This window comes from Physeter macrocephalus, chromosome 18, assembly GCF_002837175.3.
Source record: "Physeter macrocephalus isolate SW-GA chromosome 18, ASM283717v5, whole genome shotgun sequence".
In the NCBI taxonomy this organism is placed as follows: Eukaryota; Metazoa; Chordata; class Mammalia; order Artiodactyla; family Physeteridae; genus Physeter; species Physeter macrocephalus.
The window spans coordinates 87,627,267-87,645,929 of record NC_041231.1 but is presented as its reverse complement, the minus strand read 5'-3'; the positions used below and the strand labels follow the sequence as shown (position 1 = coordinate 87,645,929).

General features: G+C 43.0%; 7 protein-coding genes and 1 pseudogene across 7 annotated transcripts in view; 4 read left to right on the top strand and 4 right to left on the bottom strand.

The window, feature by feature from the left end:
- Positions 1-1,467: 1,467 nt before the first annotated feature.
- Positions 1,468-1,797, bottom strand: LOC102982687 (uncharacterized). The gene has a single exon (XM_028479428.1). It carries the CDS (start codon positions 1,777-1,779, stop codon positions 1,468-1,470), a length of 312 nt encoding a protein of 103 aa, XP_028335229.1. The 5' UTR covers positions 1,780-1,797.
- Positions 1,798-4,206: 2,409 nt separating this feature from the next.
- LOC102978095 (histone H1.4-like) lies at positions 4,207-5,452 on the top strand. The gene has a single exon (XM_007128605.4). It carries the CDS (start codon positions 4,628-4,630, stop codon positions 5,261-5,263), a length of 636 nt encoding a protein of 211 aa, XP_007128667.3. The 5' UTR covers positions 4,207-4,627; the 3' UTR covers positions 5,264-5,452.
- A 13-nt stretch (positions 5,453-5,465) lies between these two features.
- LOC129391539 (histone H3-like) lies at positions 5,466-6,388 on the bottom strand (annotated as a pseudogene).
- Positions 6,389-6,891: 503 nt separating this feature from the next.
- LOC102977542 (histone H2A type 1) lies at positions 6,892-8,414 on the bottom strand. The gene has a single exon (XM_028479426.2). The coding sequence runs from the start codon at positions 8,399-8,401 to the stop codon at positions 8,009-8,011; it is 393 nt and encodes a 130-aa protein (XP_028335227.1). The 5' UTR covers positions 8,402-8,414; the 3' UTR covers positions 6,892-8,008.
- Positions 8,415-8,717: 303 nt separating this feature from the next.
- LOC102987969 (histone H2B type 1-C/E/F/G/I-like) lies at positions 8,718-9,142 on the top strand. Its single transcript, XM_024121833.2, has one exon. The coding sequence runs from the start codon at positions 8,719-8,721 to the stop codon at positions 9,097-9,099; it is 381 nt and encodes a 126-aa protein (XP_023977601.1). The 5' UTR covers position 8,718; the 3' UTR covers positions 9,100-9,142.
- Positions 9,143-11,235: 2,093 nt separating this feature from the next.
- LOC102987685 (histone H2B type 1-N-like) lies at positions 11,236-13,901 on the bottom strand. Its single transcript, XM_007128633.4, has 2 exons — positions 13,459-13,901; positions 11,236-11,470 (listed from the first exon to the last, which is right to left on the bottom strand). Exons 1-2 carry the CDS (start codon positions 13,797-13,799, stop codon positions 11,398-11,400), a joined length of 414 nt encoding a protein of 137 aa, XP_007128695.3. The 5' UTR covers positions 13,800-13,901; the 3' UTR covers positions 11,236-11,397.
- Positions 13,902-14,122: 221 nt separating this feature from the next.
- LOC102977259 (histone H2A type 1-B) lies at positions 14,123-15,038 on the top strand. Its single transcript, XM_007128603.3, has one exon. It carries the CDS (start codon positions 14,123-14,125, stop codon positions 14,513-14,515), a length of 393 nt encoding a protein of 130 aa, XP_007128665.1. The 3' UTR covers positions 14,516-15,038.
- A 200-nt stretch (positions 15,039-15,238) lies between these two features.
- The window catches only part of LOC112064328 (uncharacterized), an 11,241-nt gene continuing 7,816 nt past the window's right edge, over positions 15,239-18,663 (top strand). The window contains exon 1 of the mRNA XM_028479531.1: positions 15,239-15,854. Within this exon, the coding sequence (XP_028335332.1) occupies positions 15,448-15,854 (407 nt within the window). The 5' untranslated portion in view covers positions 15,239-15,447. The remainder of the gene's footprint in view (positions 15,855-18,663) is intronic.

The following is an 18,663-nucleotide window of genomic DNA, read 5'->3' as shown; positions in this document are numbered from 1 at the left end:
AAGTTGCTGTAACAGAGACTCAAAAATAAGGTAGCTTAAAGACAGTCTTGTTCATGGAACAGATACACAATGATTAGTCCAGCTCTGTGGGGCAGCTCTGCCCCTCCTGATCAATCAGGAACTCTTGTTCCTTACAAGTCATTGTTCTGCCACCCCTAGAGCCTGATGGTCTCTGCTGGATCAAACAAGATCAGCACCTTCATAGCTGGCAGGAAGAGGAAAGGTTTTAAAGCCTGGGAGTGTCTTCTACTTACACTCCATAAAGAGCGCTTAGTCACATACTCCCCTCTGCTCCCAGACAAGCCAGGAATGATATCTCACACTAGGGAGCCACCTGTCCAGCTATACGTTATTATAATACAGTGAATCACTTTCATTGGAAAAAAATACCAGTTGTATCACAATAAACCAAGATTCTTTCACAGAATAAACCCCATTCTGAGGACACCAAAGAATACAGTGGCATGCTGACAATCCTGAGAGACTGTAGAAAGTTTACAGTAGGGAAGAAAAAGAAATGGGTAACCCACTTGAGAACTGCTTATTTTGCCTCATTTCCTGATGTGTAGAGAACAAGGTGGTATTTGACTCAGGAAAACCTGGATTTGAAAGGCCCAGTCCAGCACTTTTTATCAGGATACGTGTTATGCAACTCTCATCTATAATTTAAGGTAAATCTGCTTGTAATCAAGTCTAACAATATTCAAGATAGTCAACATAATAAGTTGGTAAACATAAACCTGTATATTTATATCAAGCATTTATATCAACCTTAATAAAAGCTTCTTTTGGATTGAGAAACCAGTAGCTTTGGACATGGGAAGACAGCTCAGAGAAGCAGAGACAAGTTGTCCTGTCTCCATTCCACTTTTAAACAAGAGGGAACCCCAAGTACTCTTTCATTTTGCTTAAGTATAGTTGATTCACAATGTTAAATTCCAAGTACTGTTTCTCTGGTAGAAGTTGATTGCCCTTGACACATTTTATGTTGATTGATCATCCCCCTTTCTCCCCCACCATTTGTCATGTGAAGTCCAAGAAGGCAGACTGTTTTAATGTCTTCAGCCCACAGAAGTGTCTATGTTCCATTTTCCATTTTCCTAGCATCAGGGTTTACCTCTTACCTCTTCTGTGATGTTCTCCACCTTTTTTCACTGACAGTTGCGCAAAATGTCACCTGCAGTTTACTGTCCTGTTGGTCTCCTAGCTATAAGCACACTAAATACATTGAATATACAGTTCGACCTGAGGTTATGGACCAGCTTTAGCGACCTGCGACTAATCTGAAACATAACAAAACCGAATCAGATAAAATCAACTTGAATTTACAGATTGTAAACAGTACTGACCCAAACATCTTAACAAAAAATTAGAACAGAAAGCACAAAACTCTTTTGAGTGAAAGAATAGGCGGCCCTGAAAAGGGCCTTTGGTTTTAGTAGACTCAGGGAGATGGCCAACTGGAGTTCAGCCACCAAAGCCGTAAAGAGTGCGGCCCTGCCGCTTGAGCGCGTAGACCACGTCCATGGCGGTGACTGTCTTGCGCCTGGCATGCTCGGTGTAGGTGACAGCGTCCCGGATCACGTTCTCCAGAAACACTTTCAACACTCCGCGGGTCTCCTCGTAGATAAGACCAGAGATACGCTTGACGCCACCACGTCGGGCTAAGCGACGGATGGCAGGCTTAGTGATGCCCTGGATGTTATCTCGCAGAACTTTACGGTGGCGCTTGGCGCCACCCTTCCCCAGCCCCTTTCCACCTTTACCACGCCCAGACATTCCGAAAATACAGCTATCACACCCGCAGCGAAGTGGTCTCCACAGCGCCACTTAGGAGTTTTATAGTAATGTGACGGACCTGTTTGAAAACTGCAAGAACAGGGGCGGTAACCACATTCAGTTCCCACACTTCGCTTATTTGTTCCTTGCTCAGAGCTGTGGCAGCTATGAGGGGAGCCTGAAGCAACAGTGGGTCCTGGAGATGGGATTTAATAGATGCTCCTATATATGGATACGTGTGTTTGTGCATCCGTACAATACGGGCAGCCGTTAAGTGGGGCAACAGATCATACACTTTCCACAAAGAACCCTGATACTTGTTCTTCAGTCTTTCCAAAATATGAAATAATCAGTTAGTACACGCTGTTGTCCCTTATAAAATGCTTTAAATACGGTTTTAAATAAATCATATCTTTATTGTTTAAGCTTCCATTAGTTTTGTCCATTTATGTTTGGTTAACTAAGAGCTCTTTGGTATGCAGGATGGATGACCCCACAGAGGGAACTAAAAATATAAGAAGGTTACATGTTTAAGAGGTCAAGTCAGGTTAAAAATCACTGAGTGCTACATTGGAGATTTATAAATATGTTTATCCCAAAGTGATAAAAACCTTGTTCTGCTGTAAGTCTAAGATTTATGGTTTGATTATATATTTAATTGTGGACAGTTTGTATCTGACATTGTATCTGTCACTGCATTCTCTTTCTGCAACCAGGTGGCATTACAGGGTCCAGTCAAGCTCTGGAGACAGCCTTCTCTACATACTAGCTTGTGACCTTGGGCAGCTTATACTCAGTTTTTTTCCTTTTATCGATAAATGTATAAGAAAGTGTAAATTATAGAGCACTTGAATTTAAAAGAGATAATCCAAATTGCTTAAAATAATATCTGTAAATAAGTAATCACTCAGCATTATTTATTATGGCATATTATAGTATCATGTCTGCTGTCAATTCCTCCACTCAAGATTCACTCCTCTAAAGTGCAAGTCTAAGTGATTATCTAATTTACTAAAACCTTCTTTTTGAGAAGTCCTCAAAATAATAAATACCTAAAGATTTAATTTATGGTTAATTCCCTTGAGTTCCAGTTGACTTGTATAGCTTTGGCTTTTTCTCCATGGTCTGTGAAGAGGCCCAAGTTCATCAAAGCAGTTCCATGAGTTTATACTGCACAGAAGCAAATTCCAGAATGTTGTTCTTAACCTGGGCTATATAGATGGATTCAGAGCATCTGGAAACTTGTATTGAACAAAAACTCCATTTTGTCTTTATACTCCAAGTGAACCTTAGCATTTCCTCCCCTTGGGAATGCAGGCAACAAACAGTGTGAGTGGCAGGACCTGTGCTATATTCATAACCATGTTGCAGTTGCAGCAGTCAATATCTCAATGTCTAATATTGTTTAAATACATTACACCTTCTAAACTGTGGTAATTCTTGGTCATATGGGTAATCTTGTTATTTAATGTATTAATAAAGAAGCACATGTTAATACTTCACCAATTTGGATTTTTGATAAATTTGATAATGGTATTTTAATACAAGTGTTTTCCTTTGTAATCCTATATATATTATCTTAAGCACTGAAAAGCATTATTCTGGGAAGGGACTCATAAGGTTTATCAGAAATACAAAGAAGTACATGGCTGCTTCAAAATAAACATAATATGTTAAAAACAAACAGTCTGAGGCCTGAAGAAGAAAATCAAAGCACTTTCTACCATCAATCTATCTCCTACTGAACATAACGCAAAACCTATAATGTGTTTCCTATAAACCTATATCCTTGCTTAAATAAGAAATGTAGTAATGAATATAAATGCTTTTCAATTTCCCTCTCTTAAGGGAATTCTATATAAGTATGTGTGGGAGTATTGTGCATGTGTATATTCCTTAATTATTTTACTTGGATACTTTGCCAAAGTTTATCTTCCAAAGCATGACAGAACCCTGAACCCAAGAGCTTGTGAACATTTTAATAACTGATCCTTCCTAATAAAGTCAATGTAAATAAATGAATCTTTAAAACCCCATAAAGCGGTCCAACTCTATTTTATGCCTGTACCTGGACCTCCTCTGCCATCAGCTAGTGCAACACAAGCCCAACTACCAGGTCAAGAGGATCATTGATTATTGCTTTTGCTATTTTCCTACATAAATTTTGAATGCTTAAAGCCCCCAAATTAACTAACCCTCTAAATAGTCACAAAAAGCTATGATAAAACTTTTCCAAACTAAATAATGACTTTTCTTATCAGATATTGCTGTTATTCCAAGCAGCCTTTACTACAGTTCTTGTAGAGAAATCCTGAAAGAGCCTGTGTTATTTCTCCTCATATGAAACAGATTTTCCAGGTAAATGTCAATGAGAATCAAGCAGTTGTTGAAGGTATGAAAAGCCAAGAATGTATAGAATGTCACTTGAGAGCAAGCTATTGAAGACACAAAGAGAAGAATTTATATTTTAAACGAAACTCAAAAAGTTGTCTCTCTGACCTGTGAATCTGTAGGAGTGTCGGGGGATTCTGAAAAAGGCTGAGACTAAAGTGATAAAAACTGGAAGAAGAAACTATAAAGGTCTCAAAGCTTTAGCTGTCCGGGCTCATTGTAGAATATAATTGGTGTGGTTCCTCCACAGGAGATTTTTAATTTTTTGCTTTCCTGAATTGTAACAAACACAACTCCGAGACAGAGCTGAGACTAGGTTGCTGGCAAGCTGGAAGCCAGCTGGGAACCAATCAGCGCGCAGTGGCGCTGTGTGTATATATAACACACACATTCTCGGTCTGGGTACTCAACTCTTGAGTCTTTAATTTTTTACTGTTAGGCATCCACACCAACAACCATGTCTGAAATCGTACCTGCTGCGCCTCCTGTTACTTCTGCGGAAAAGACGCCTGTGAAGAAGAAGGCTCGCAAGTCTGCTGGTGCCGTGAAGCGCAAGGCGTTCAGGCCCCCGGTATCCGAGCTCATCACCAAGGCTGTCGCCGCTTCCAAGGAGCGCAGCGGCGTGTCCCTGGCTGCGCTCAAGAAGGCGCTGGCAGCTGGCGGCTACGACGTGGAGAAGAACAACAGTCGGATCAAGCTGGGTCTCAAAAGCCTGGTGAGTAAGGGAACCCTGGTGCAGACCAAGGGCACTGGCGCCTCGGGCTCTTTCAAGCTCAACAAGAAGTCGGCCACCGGAGAAGCCAAGCTCAAAGCCAAGAAAGCTAGCGCGACCAACCCCAAGAAGGCTACTGGGCCAAAGAAGCCCAAGAAGGCCACAGGCGCTGCCAGTCCGAAAAAAACCGCTAAGAAGACCCCGAAGGCAAAGAAACCATTAGCAGGTACCGGGGCCAAGAAAGTTGTCAAGAGTCCGAAAAAGGTGAAGACAGACAAACCGAAGATGGCCAAGAGTCCAGCCAAGGCCAGAATTCATAAGCACAAGGTAGGCAAGCTTAAAGCGGTCAAGCCAAAAAAGGCGGCCCCAAAAAAGAAGTAAGAAAAAAAGACTTGAGTACCTTAAAGGCTCTTTTCAGAGCCACCCAATTAATCTTAAAGAACTTGTAACACCATTTTTGCCGGAGGCGGAGGTTGGGAGGAGCGGTTTTATTTCCTCGCTCGGAATGGAGGTCCCAGTGCACAGGAATCTTTCAGAGAAAAGGTGGTTGGCTCTGAAAAGAACCTTTGGGTTTTTCAGAGGTTGGCACTTAATCGGGAGAAACAAATCTACGCCCTCTCCCCGCGGATGCGACGGGCAAGCTGGATGTCCTTGGGCATGATGGTGACGTGCTTGGCGTGGATGGCACACAGGTTGGTGTCCTCGAAGAGCCCCACCAGGTAGGCCTCGCGCCTTCTGCAGCGCCATGACGGCCGAGCTCTGGAAGCGCAGGTCGGTCTTGAAGTCCTGCGGATCTCGCGCAGGGCCACCGTGCCGGGTCGGTAGCGGTGCGGCTTCTTCACGCCGCCTGGGGCCGGCGCGCTCTTGTGGGCCGCCTTGGTGGCGAGCTGCTTGCGCGGCGCCTTGCCGCCGGTGGACTTGCGAGCGGTCTGCTTAGTACGAGCCATGACAGATTTCCCGAAAGCAGCTAGCTGGTGGAAAAATGAAAGCCTGCCCCCCGCCCCCCCCCCCACTGGTATATATAAAGAGTTCCGTTCTGATTGGACAAGTCATTTGTCCCTTACGGCTCGAAGTGAAGGTATTGGTAGCGAGGTTCACTCTCCGACATCAGCCTCCCTTTGAATGGCTGTTTTCAACCCTTTCTCGCCTCTATCTTCCTTATGCTGTTTCTTTACAATGTTCTTTGGCTTTTCTGCGCAGAACTTAACACAAATTATTACAATGCTTAATCTTGTTTGCAGAATAAAATTTTTACACTTTGGTACATGAAACTGGCTTTCTTTTGATCAACTTTTTGAAAAGGCGTGTTGGATGTGATTGGGCAAGAGATTTTTATACCCTCATTCAAGTGTAGTAAGGCTAATTTTACGTCAATTTCTTGATTTCTCTTTTTAAACTCTTAGAGATTTTTTAAAATAACAAAATACTTTTATTTCCCCTTTTATATTACAGTTAAGTCGTGTTTTGGTAGATTATATTATCTATGAATTTCATTTCAGGATAGTAAAGGGGGTAGGTTACAGTATTTGTTATAGAAAAAGAGTGTTGGGTCTGCTAGAATTGAGAACCATCACTTTAGGGGTCCAGAGATCATATGAAAGCAGAACTAGGAAAGAATCCTGAACACTTATTGTTATCCCCAATCCAGGCCCCTTGAATACACCCTCCTCTACCTTCCCCATAAGACTTAACGTGGCTTGCCCTGAAGTCTTATGATGAACCCTTGCACTGCATTCCAAGCTATCATGCACCAGTGTCAGTTTTCTGGCTTGGGGTAAGAGCTGTGGCCACAGGAGGAGAAAGGAATCCCTACTATTAAGATGCATTGTGTTTTAAAGATATATTTAAGTTTCAGATTTTACAAAAACTAAAGAATTTACACCTCTATAACTTGTGATCTGATCATATGTCTTAGGGTTCTTTAGGGCCATATTAAAAAAGAGAGGGAGGGGGAAGAGGAAAGGAGAAAGAAATAAAACTTTTTTGAAACTATTATTATTATTAATATTTACTATTAAGGAATCTACTTGTATGATTACCATGAATCCCAGGCTGTGTTTACAGTGAAAAGTTCTGGAGGTAACTACACCCCACTCTGGACACTGTGGTTATAACCACGGCCTTCTCTCTCTAGCTCAGATGAAAGCCCAGCCGCATGAGTCCTCAATCTCTGAAGTCCTCTTCATGGAAGATGCCAAAGCCAACTGTGTGAGAGGTTTTATCAGAGGAGAGGACGACTTTGTCTTCCCAGAAGACAAACCCTCTGCTTTATGAGGCAGATAGCAACCCCAAACCAGACAGGTTGGGACCTGCGCAGGCCTCAATTCTTGGAGATTTTCGGAATGCACTAAAACCATTAACTCTGAAATAATTTCATGCTTGCTATTATATTAACAAATGTTTACTTTTCACCAACTATAGCATTCTCACATAAAAGCACCCCACTACGTTTCACAATTTCAACTGAGCTTCGTGTAAAATGGTGTTAAGAAAAACTCAAGACTTGTAAATGGTACATGTGTTACTGTATGTCCCTTAAAGTCATGCTGAAGCCTTTGCTAAACTCTGCCTAAACAAATTCTAGCTCCAGGCTATGCAGTATTGTATTCTTATTTACAATTGATTAGGGCCCAGCTCAGTAGAGTTGAGATTGGCTATTAAAAACAATTATGAATTACAGATCAACGTGTCCCATTAGGATGCAAAACAATTCCTTTCAACATGAGATGGTACTAAAGGAGTGGTTTAAATGATCTTGTAGGTCACTAACTAGATTTGCACCTAAACTTTCAACATTTAGCAAATATTATTCTACCATTATCTTTTTCTGAGTGTTAACTTAGGGCCTGTTGCACTGATAGACTTAATTACTTGTGACACAAGGTTTCTCTACATCGTTTTTACTTAGCTGAACAGTATTTTTATTACTTTAAACTGTATTATTAGTTTGCATTTCATAGGAGTGTACATACATCTTCTAAGTTGACAAAATGTGATGAAAATCATTTTCAACAACCTGCTTAAATAAGGAAAATGTAAGCCCTTTTAATGAATACGTGGGTGGCTCTGAAAAGAGCCTTTGGTTAAGATTGATTCCTCAAAGATCAAGAATTTGAATACCGCAGTTTACTTGCCCTTGGCCTTGTGGTGGCTTTCGGTCTTCTTAGGCAGCAGCACGGCTTGGATGTTGGGCAGGACGCCACCCTGAGCGATAGTGACTTTGCCCAGAAGCTTGTTGAGCTCCTCATCGTTGCGAATGGCCAGCTGTAGGTGACGCGGGATGATACGCGTCTTTTTGTTGTCGCGGGCCGCGTTGCCCGCCAGCTCCAGGATCTCGGCCGTCAGGTACTCCAGCACCGCCGCCAGGTACACCGGCGCGCCGGCCCCGACCCGCTCGGCGTAGTTGCCCTTTCGGAGCAGGCGGTGCACTCGGCCCACGGGGAACTGGAGCCCAGCGCGAGAAGAACGGGTCTTGGCCTTAGCACGAGCCTTCCCACCTTGTTTTCCGCGTCCCGACATCTGATCAATCTAATCAAGGTGCTTAGCAAAGAAGAAGCGAAACGAAAGTACAAATTTTCTTAACAAATGAGAAGCAATTATACTTCGAAGCCGAATTGTAAATTACACTGTTTGATTGGTTAAAAGGGTCTAAAAGCTTGCAACCAATTAAAAAGGAGAACTGCTGTCACATAATTTGCATACCACCGAGCAACGTGGAAAATTTATCCAATCAAAGTGTAAAGTTTTAAATACCATATTTGCATAGTAGCTCTACAAATATCTTGAGTGATGTTTCCACGACTTACTTTTATCTTTAATTTGGCACGGTGTTCGTTATGCCTGAACCGGCCAAGTCCGTTCCCGCCCCGAAGAAGGGCTCCAAGAAAGCGGTGACCAAAGCCCAGAAAAAAGACGGCAAGAAGCGGAAGCGCAGCCGCAAGGAGAGCTATTCTGTGTACGTGTACAAGGTCCTGAAGCAGGTCCACCCGGACACTGGCATCTCGTCCAAGGCCATGGGCATCATGAACTCTTTCGTCAATGACATCTTTGAACGCATCGCGGGCGAGGCGTCGCGCCTGGCACATTACAACAAGCGCTCGACCATCACGTCGAGGGAGATCCAGACGGCCGTGCGCCTGCTGCTGCCCGGGGAGCTGGCCAAGCACGCCGTGTCCGAGGGCACCAAGGCTGTCACCAAATATACCAGCTCCAAGTGACCCCAGCAAAAAAGTGCTTTTCGTGGTTAGTCTCAAAGGCTCTTTTGAGAGCCACCCACTTTTTCAGCATAAGAGCTGTAATGATTTGTCTCTAATATGACTGCCATAATAGACTAAGTTTTAATTTATTGAAACGGACTTCTTGCTGTATGGTGCTAACACTTGAAGTACACAGCATTTTGGTTTGAAAACAAGTATGTATTTACATTCTAGATAAACGGTAGCATAGCCTTTTGCTTTCACTGCTCACTTTGGCTACAAGGCTAGCCAAGTGTGGACATGTAAGTATCATTTGAACTGCTGTGAAGTAGTGTGCCCTACGAACAGACTCCATGGAAAGTGAAGAGGATTTAAGAAATCCTCTTAAATCCTTGGCAATACCTTGTTAGTGCTCTGTGGTAGTAAGAAGAATATGTACATGCATTCGATTTATTTGATTAAAGTAATGTAACTTTTCTAAGTATTAATGGGAACAGCACAGTTAATGTGCATAGAAATTGAAATGAAAAGCGAGTATCTCGGGTTCCAGAATAGGACCATTTAATTGTAAGGAGAATTTTTCCAAGGTTTGGCTAATGAAAAGTTAGACCATTGCCGAACCACCATATTGGGGCTGATGACACTGGCAGTTCAGGAAAGAAATACCCTTAAAATATTTTGGTGCCTCCTCTCCCTTAAATTATGTTATTTTCTCTCAGGGTGGATGTTATGATTATTTTGTCCTAGTCAGAAAAAAACTTTTTGAATGAAAATAATTCATACTACCACCACTCTCCTGTCCTATGTATACGTATATAACGGTCATGAAAATTGACACTTTTCTCATAATTACAAACCTGCTTAAGTTTATAAACTGCCATGAATGGCATCCCATATGGAACAAATGCTAAGAATGTATTTACAACATATTTTTAGGATTTCAACCCTGGTAGGAAAAATGTACTAATAGTCTATAATCTTGTGTAATTAATGACTACCAGGCTTCCCATTCCCAACACAACACATAAATATGCACACACAATATACACAAAAAAATACATGAACATTCAAACAATACATATAAAGAACAAAAGCAAAAATTTTTTAAATGTAAAAGAATGAAAACTAAAAATACCAGATAGCTGTATATGAGAGTTTATGTTATTGTAAATAGTCAAGTTTTGCTTTCTGTAGTCCCAGAGGTAAACATCTACACCAGGTCTATATGAGCTTTAGGGGGAGTAGATGAAATCCAAGAAACTACATACAGTAGTGTGTCCATATGTTCGTCCTCCCACCAGAACAGAAAATATATAGCATTCTGTCAAATTCTAAAAATACTGTCACTTACTGTGCTAGGCAGAATGATGCCTCCCCACTTATGTCTACCTTTTAATCTCTGGAGTCTGTGAATATGTTAAGATACATAACAAATGGGAATTAAGGTGGCAGATGGCACTAAGGTTGCTAATGACCTGACTTTAAATAGGATTATCCTAGGGAATTCCCTGGAGGTCCAGGGGGGTTCAATCCCTGTTCCGGGAATTAAGATCCCGCATGCTGCGTGTGGCCAAATAAATAAATAGGATTATCCTAGATAATCCAAGCGAACCCAATATAATTACAAGGGCCCTTAACAATGGAAGAGGGAATCAGAGTACAGAACCAGAGAGATGGCAGTGTGAGAAGAATTTGTCCAGATACTGCTGGCTTTCAAATCTAGCAAAGGGCTGTGAGCCAAGGAACAAGGAAAATCCTCCAGGAGCTGGAAAAGACAGGAAACAGATTTTCACTGTTAGAGGCCCAAGCCCTCTGACACCATTTTAGCTCAATGAAATTCATTTCAGAATATTGATCTAAAGAACCATAAAATTATAAATGTATTGTTGTAAGCCACTGTATTTGTGATAATTTGTCAGACCACCAATTGAAAAGGCACTCACGTTTAAGAATTATTGATTAATATATTCAATGATCTTTAAGATTATAACTACATATGTTTAAATTTAAAAGTGTAAATATAAAAATGACTATAGATACAAGTAAATTCTTCCTAAAATTGCAGGCTCACATAATTTTGACAATGCTTTAATTTTAACAGCGGCAATTTACATTTCCTTGTTTTTAAAATTTTTATTTACTTTTGGCTGTGTTGGGTCTTCGTTGCCGCGGGCTGTGCTCGGGCTTTCTCTATTTGCGGTGAGCGGGGGGTACGCTTTGTTGCGGTGCGCGGGCTTCTCATTGCGGTGGCTTCTCTTGTTGCGGAGCACGCGGGTTTTGGTAGTTGTGGCTCACGGGCTCTAGAGTTCAGGCTCAGGCTCAGTAGTTGTGGTGCACGGGCTTGGTTGCTCCATGTAGGATCTTCCAGGACCGGGGCTCGAACCCGTGTCTCCTGCATTGGGAGGCGGATTCTTAACCATCTGCGCCACCAGGGAAGGCCCCTACTTTTTTTTAGCTAGTGTGTCTAGGGTGTCTGATTTTAACAGCAGAAAGTCTAATTTCATGGAGCAGCACTCTGTTCATTCATTATACTATTATTACTTCTGATTATTATACTATATCAAAAAGCTTGTCTTCATTATATGTAAAGTGTAGGAGTAATGGGAAAATTTACCTCATAATGTCCATAAATAACTTCATGAATTGCAAATCAAATTGTAATATTTGCTTTCATTGTAACTACTGCATTTGTTTACACAAAACTCTCAATGAGTTGGTTTCAGTAATATCCTTTTTTGGGTTTTTTTGTTTTGTTCTGTTTTGGCCGTACCACGCGGCTTCTGGGATCTTAATTCCCTGACCAGGGACTGAACCCGGGGACAAGGCAGTTGGAAGCGCGGATCCCTAACCACTGGACAGCCTGGGAACTCCTATAACATTCTCTCTCTTTTTTAAAAAAATAAATTTATTTTATTTTATTTTTGGCTGCGTTGGGTCTTCACTGCTGCACGCGGGCTTTTCTCTGGTTGTGGCGAGGGGGGCTACTCTTCGTTGCGGTGCGCAGGCTTCTTATTGCGGTGGCCTCTCGTTGCAGAGCATGGGCTCTAGTAGTTGTGACACACGGGCTCAGTAGTTGTGGCTCGTGGGCTCTAGAGCACAGGCTCAGTAGTTGTGGCGCACTGGCTTAGTTGCTCTGAAGCATGTGGGATCTTCCCGGACCAGGGCTCTAATCCGTGTCCCCTTTATTTACCAGGCGGATTTCCTAACCAGTGCGCCAACCAGGGAAGCCCAACATTCTCATTTTTAAATTAAGGAACAGAGGCTGTGAGAAGCAAAGATTCTTTACCTCACAGAACTCAAATTCCAACCAATGTCTTCTGATGCAATTTTCTTTCAAAGATGTCTAGATAGAATTCAAAAACACTTCACGTGCAGATTTCTCAACACTTTAGGAAGTATTTTTGCATGAATTACCTCCTCTGCCAGCACTAGGCTACATCCCTTTTCTTGGTGCATTTCTTATTCATCTTTCATGTAGTGACATGGTTAGGCTAGGAGATGAAGCTCCAGATCCCAAAGGCCTGCAGGTTGCACTCAAATTCGACTCCCTTCTTTTATCTCCTGGAATAAATGCTTTACCTACCTGGAAGAACTGATAGTGCTAAACCCTTCTGAGATCGAGAGTATGGAAAATGTATGATTATCAAAGTGCCTGATGCTGAAACGAAGTGAAATAAGCAAAAGGTTTAAATCAAGGGAGGCTTGGCACCATGCATTAGTCAGTGTCCAGTCAGGAAAAGAGAAAACTATTGGTTATTTTTACAAAGATAATTTAATAAAAGTTACACAGGTTTTGGAAGGAAGAGCAAAACCCGAGCTGAAGTGTTTCAGAAACAAGTGAAACTGGACCACATATAGGCGTCTGGGCACACAGAAGGCAGAGGTACTAGAATGTCGAAGTTTGTAGGGGAGGCCGGGTGGTGGTAAGGCTCTGAATTCTGTGGGGTGGGGCATGATCCTGGGAGTGTAGAATCCATTCTGGGGAAAGGGCCGGGGGAAGCTGGGAACTGAAACCAATTCCTGGTACCAGAGTGCCAAACCATGGCTAGGATGGAAGAGTTCCCTTTCCTAATGCCACCCAGCCAGCCTCCCTTGCTTTCCTAATTGAAAATAAGGCGTGGTGGACAGAAACTGGTTTTTTAGTATAGAATATAGGAAGGTTTGGGAAAGAAGTGAAACAGAAAGAGCCTGTTTTAATAAGCACAAGAGCTTTTCTATACAGAGACTTATTTGAAGAAACAACTCAGCCAACTCCACTATCTAACTGTGTTTAGATAATATCCCCCAAACGGGCAACAAGAGGGCATCACAACTCCTCACATGAAAATGAAAGTGGCTCTGAAAAGAGCCTTTGTTTTAAAAGCACCTATAAACATTTACTTGGAGCTGGTGTACTTGGTGACAGCCTTGGTGCCCTCAGACACGGCGTGCTTGGCCAGCTCCCCGGGCAGCAACAGCGAGCGCTTGTTGTAATGCGCCAGGCGCGACGCCTCGCCCGCGATGCGCTCAAAGATGTCGTTAACGAACGAGTTCATGATGCCCATGGCCTTGGACGAGATGCCGGTGTCCGGGTGGACCTGCTTCAGCACCTTGTACACGTACACGGAGTAGCTCTCCTTGCGGCTGCGCTTGCGCTTCTTGCCGTCCTTCTTCTGAGCCTTGGTCACCGCCTTCTTGGAGCCCTTCTTCGGGGCCGGAGCAGACTTGGAGGGTTCAGGCATGGTGGGGAGTTAACTGCCAAACAGTTCAAAAATAACAGGAAGAATGAAAACGAGGCTGAGTGCTCTTCCTTCACAGCTTCTTAAACAAAGGAGGCAGTGAGTAAAGTCGAACGTCTGATTGGTGCTGAATCCTGGAAACGTCACGTAACAGTTTTGTCCAATAAAAATAAGTGTATTTCAAAATCCGATTTCATTGGGTTAAGTAAAACTAGTTTTAGCCAATGGTACACCTTCATTTTCGCGCCCAGTGAAAACTATAATTAGGGTAGCTCTCGCTGTCGGTATTCAGACCTAACTCATATTGGTAGGTTTTTACTTTCAGTATGTCTGGACGTGGCAAGCAAGGAGGCAAAGCTCGCGCCAAGGCTAAGACCCGCTCCTCGCGAGCCGGGCTCCAGTTCCCCGTGGGCCGAGTGCACCGCCTGCTTCGCAAGGGCAACTACTCCGAGCGGGTCGGGGCCGGCGCACCGGTGTACCTGGCGGCGGTGCTGGAGTACCTGACGGCTGAGATCCTGGAGCTGGCGGGCAACGCGGCCCGCGACAACAAGAAGACGCGTATCATCCCGCGCCACCTGCAGCTGGCCATCCGCAACGACGAGGAGCTCAACAAGCTCCTGGGTCGCGTGACCATCGCTCAGGGTGGCGTCCTGCCCAACATCCAGGCTGTGCTGCTGCCTAAGAAGACCGAGAGCCACCACAAGGCCAAGGGCAAGTGAAACGTTTAGCACTTCTTCAGTCCCCGTTCCGAAAATCAAAGGCTCTTTTCAGAGCCACCCACTTTCTCCCGGAAAGCGCTGAAATACTTCGTAAGTGTAGGAGACATGTTCAAGTTTTAACGTGTAGTTCCGCTTAAATTTTGTTTATATTAGCCTGTTAAAAGTTTTACATTTAAAAATGGGAAACCGCTCCCATCTTTGCCACAAAGGGGCTAAATTGTTAGCCGTTGGTCACATTTTATGCACCATAAATTCTTAGAAAAATTCATGAAAGTAGCTTTCTGCCATCCCTTTAACTGAAAGATGCAATACGTTTGTAAACTCACATAAAGAACCCCTGTTAAGGGAATTCTCTGTCAGGACATAAATTAGGGCTTGTAGGCTATGGATAACGTATATGTATGTAAATGACAAAGAATACAGACCATAATGCCTCATGTTGAGTGGTGGTTTTGCATGTACACGAGGTATATACATTATTACATATAAATGTATAGTCAAACGAACTTGGTGTCAAAAAGTAAAATATGAATAAAATAAATGAGAGAACAAAGGAGGAATAGCTGACCAATGACATGTCTGGGCGGGCTTTTTAAATTCTGCGAATGACGGCATTATTAGTGAGAATTGTTTAGTCCATTGGTTGTTTCTCTTCAGAAAAATGCAATGAATGAAGTACACTAAAATCTATACTAAGTGAAACCTTACTGTTATGGACTCAATTCAAAGTGGACTATAAACCTGAAATAAAATTTCGATAACTCATTTAATCTTTAATGGAATCCAACCATATTTCCCCTAAAGGCAACGTGACAACCAATTAGATCACAGTGCGGGAGCTAGGAATCAGACTGATCTGCACCTATAAATAAGGTCAGAACCGGCACCAGCACCATACTACTCTCCAGCCAGTTTTCTTTTCTGTTATCGTCATGGCTCGTACAAAGCAGACCGCTCGCAAGTCCACCGGCGGCAAGGCGCCGCGCAAGCAGCTGGCCACCAAGGCGGCCCGCAAGAGCGCGCCGGCCACGGGCGGCGTGAAGAAGCCGCACCGCTACCGACCCGGCACGGTGGCCTTGCGCGAGATCCGCCGCTACCAGAAGTCCACGGAGCTGCTGATCCGCAAGCTGCCGTTCCAGCGGTTGGTGCGCGAGATAGCGCAGGACTTCAAGACCGACCTGCGCTTCCAGAGCTCGGCCGTCATGGCGCTGCAGGAGGCGTGCGAGGCCTACCTGGTGGGGCTCTTCGAGGACACCAACTTGTGTGCCATCCACGCCAAGCGCGTCACCATCATGCCCAAGGACATCCAGCTTGCCCGCCGCATCCGCGGGGAGAGGGCGTAACCCAAGGCTATTGCTTACTCTGAACTGAAAAATGAAAAAGGCTCTTTTTAGAGCCACCTACTTTGTCGATAAGAACTGTTGTAATGCTTTCCCTTATTTTACCTCCCTAGGCAGTTAATAAGCAATAATCGGAAGAAAAACCTCTCTCTACTCTTTTTTTCTGCCTTATAGCAGGATATAAATTCTGTACTGGAGACTGCACAGGCTGTTCAGACCAGAGAGGCTCCAGAGGACTCTAGCAAACCTCGCTTTGTTCCCTCCCATATATTTACCTTCTCACAGTTTGCTGCCCTTAGAAGCCTAAAAGTGCTTTTCTTTGTCCTGTCATTTCTCTACAAATCTAGTCTTTGTTGAAGATGCTGTGTAAACTGGAGTTATAAGCCACCTCTTTGGATTACTTTCTCCTGGGTCTCTGCTATTGTATGTATGAAATATACATGTTAATAAACCTGTTTATTTTTCCTTTGCTAATCTGTGTTTTGTTACAGGGGCCCCAGCTGAGAACCAAGATGTACAGCGGAAAAATTCGCGACCACCACCACCACCACCACCCGCCCTCCACCTGGGAAAAAGACGATTGAATTAAAATCAAACGAGCAAATTTAGATGGAAAAGGTTTATTGTCCTATGGTACAATTATATTAGTACCTTTACGTTATCTTTTCTACTGGAAAGAGATAATACTCATCTCTAATGGACAAAAATCACTGAAATTTTCAATATCCTATAAATTAGCATCTAAATTCATAGACACTTCACAGATATTAGACCTTAATAAATAGTTAAACAGAAACGCCTTCCCATAGAATAACTAAAAAACACTTGGGCAGGCTTTTTAGACTATGCTCTCATATGACAACAAAACGAAATTCAGTAGGTTCCTTTACCTTAATTTGATATTTATATATATCTTAACAGATTTCAGAGCTGTTCTGTAGTGACCAGAGCCTTTCCTTTATCCTCAGTGAGCCCATGCCTGATAAAGATTATGCTTTCCTGTCTGCAATTTCCACCTTCCTGTATGCTGCTTACCAATGATGATTTGCCATGACGTTGAGTGACAAGTGTTCAATTTCCCGGGCCTAAAGAAAAAGGTGAAAAGAACCAGCACCTCTCCTAAATCCCCCTTTATTTCCAATCAAGTCACAATCACATGATATCTCACTTACATTTTTTTCAAAAAGGCAAAATCATGATTCAGCCAATAAAAATGAGCATGTGTCAAGGAGCTTCACTTTTCAATAAATGAACCAACAGGTAAAATGCCATGGTAGGTTCAAAGAACATTTAAGAAATTAGGATATTTACAGAAATGTAATAAAGAAATGTTAGAACAGGATTGTTAAATTAGTTTAAAATAAAATTATTTTATTATTTAATAGGTCATCAATCTTCCACTGGACAGAAATTATTTGCCTCTCTGCCAGTTAAGTAACCTCACTAATTTTGGTACCTACATTCAATAGTAAATAGTTAGATGATCTAAGTGCATTTTTATAGAATCCTGTGTGGCCTATAACCTTGTATATTGGACATCATGGCCCCTCCTTTTTTCCTTACTTCGAAGTCTCAGACAATTTTTCTCACACTGAGGCCGGAGATAGATGGGACCCAGGCTGAGCAGCTGGAGTCTGTCACCTCTGGACAGAAACTCCAAGACAAAGATAATAGCTGGAGCAGAGAGGAGCTGAGTCCTGCCCAGATAAGCGATAAAGAGACCACATATACCTCATTCTTGAGGTCAAGGAAACCTTCCAGACTACACATGCGCAGAAACACTCCTTGGAGGTCAAATAAGGAGGGGGCACCACCCCATAGTAAGTGATGTCAACCTATCCATAGGCCTCTTTGCTAGAATCCATCTTGGCTAAGAGATGCAGGAGCACACATGGCAGGACCCTGAGATAATCCAAATACGACTCAGAACCAAGAAAAGCAAGATGATTGGTCAAAAGAAACCTGGAAGAGACGCCACATATAAGTAATTTAAACTACTGCAAGCACTCAACATTCTCTCTGAGTTCACCCATGTGTACCTATTGAGAAATGGAATATTTCCTGCCATATCAGTAAACAGGATGTCACAGTCAGCAGCGCTTGCAGCCCTCCAATGTGAGCTGGTGAGCCCTGAGGGAACTTAGGAAGGAAAGAATACCTGCCATCTAGCAGCCATCAGACTGCAGCCACTCCATACAGTGAGCCCTAAGGAAACTCAGGATTTGAAAATACAGGATATTGGCCCCAGTCAGCTGAGGTGCATATCAAAGGAATGAGTTCGGTGAGCCCAGACTCTTGCATCTTCCAATACATAGAAAAGAGCTAAATTCCTTAACTTGAGATATCTAGTTTCCTTTAATTAACAATAATCTTTTGATGTTCCTGACTACCTGCCCTTTGTTGCAAAACGTCTATAAAACCTGGCTCTCCCTTAGCCTCCTAGGAGCAGTTCTCTCAGGGTTAATTGAGATGCTGCCTCCCAGCCTTTTAAGTCCTAAAAATCTCCGCCGAATAAAACATAACTCTCAATTTTTAGGTTGTGAATAATTTTTTAAGTCCACACTATTCACGAGTACTCTTTTCCTCCTCATAAACACTTTAGTTGTTTCACTACTTTCCGTGTCTTTGTGGGAATTCATTTCTGCAAAGCCAGGGGGCCAGGGGCCTTGTCACTGGCCACTGTCCCTGGTGGTCTGGTGGCTAAGATTCAGCACTCTCACTACCGTGGCCTGACTTCAGTCTCTAGCCCGGGAACTGACATCCTGCAGGCTGAGGCCACCCAAGATCAACACAGTGAATCCTTACCAA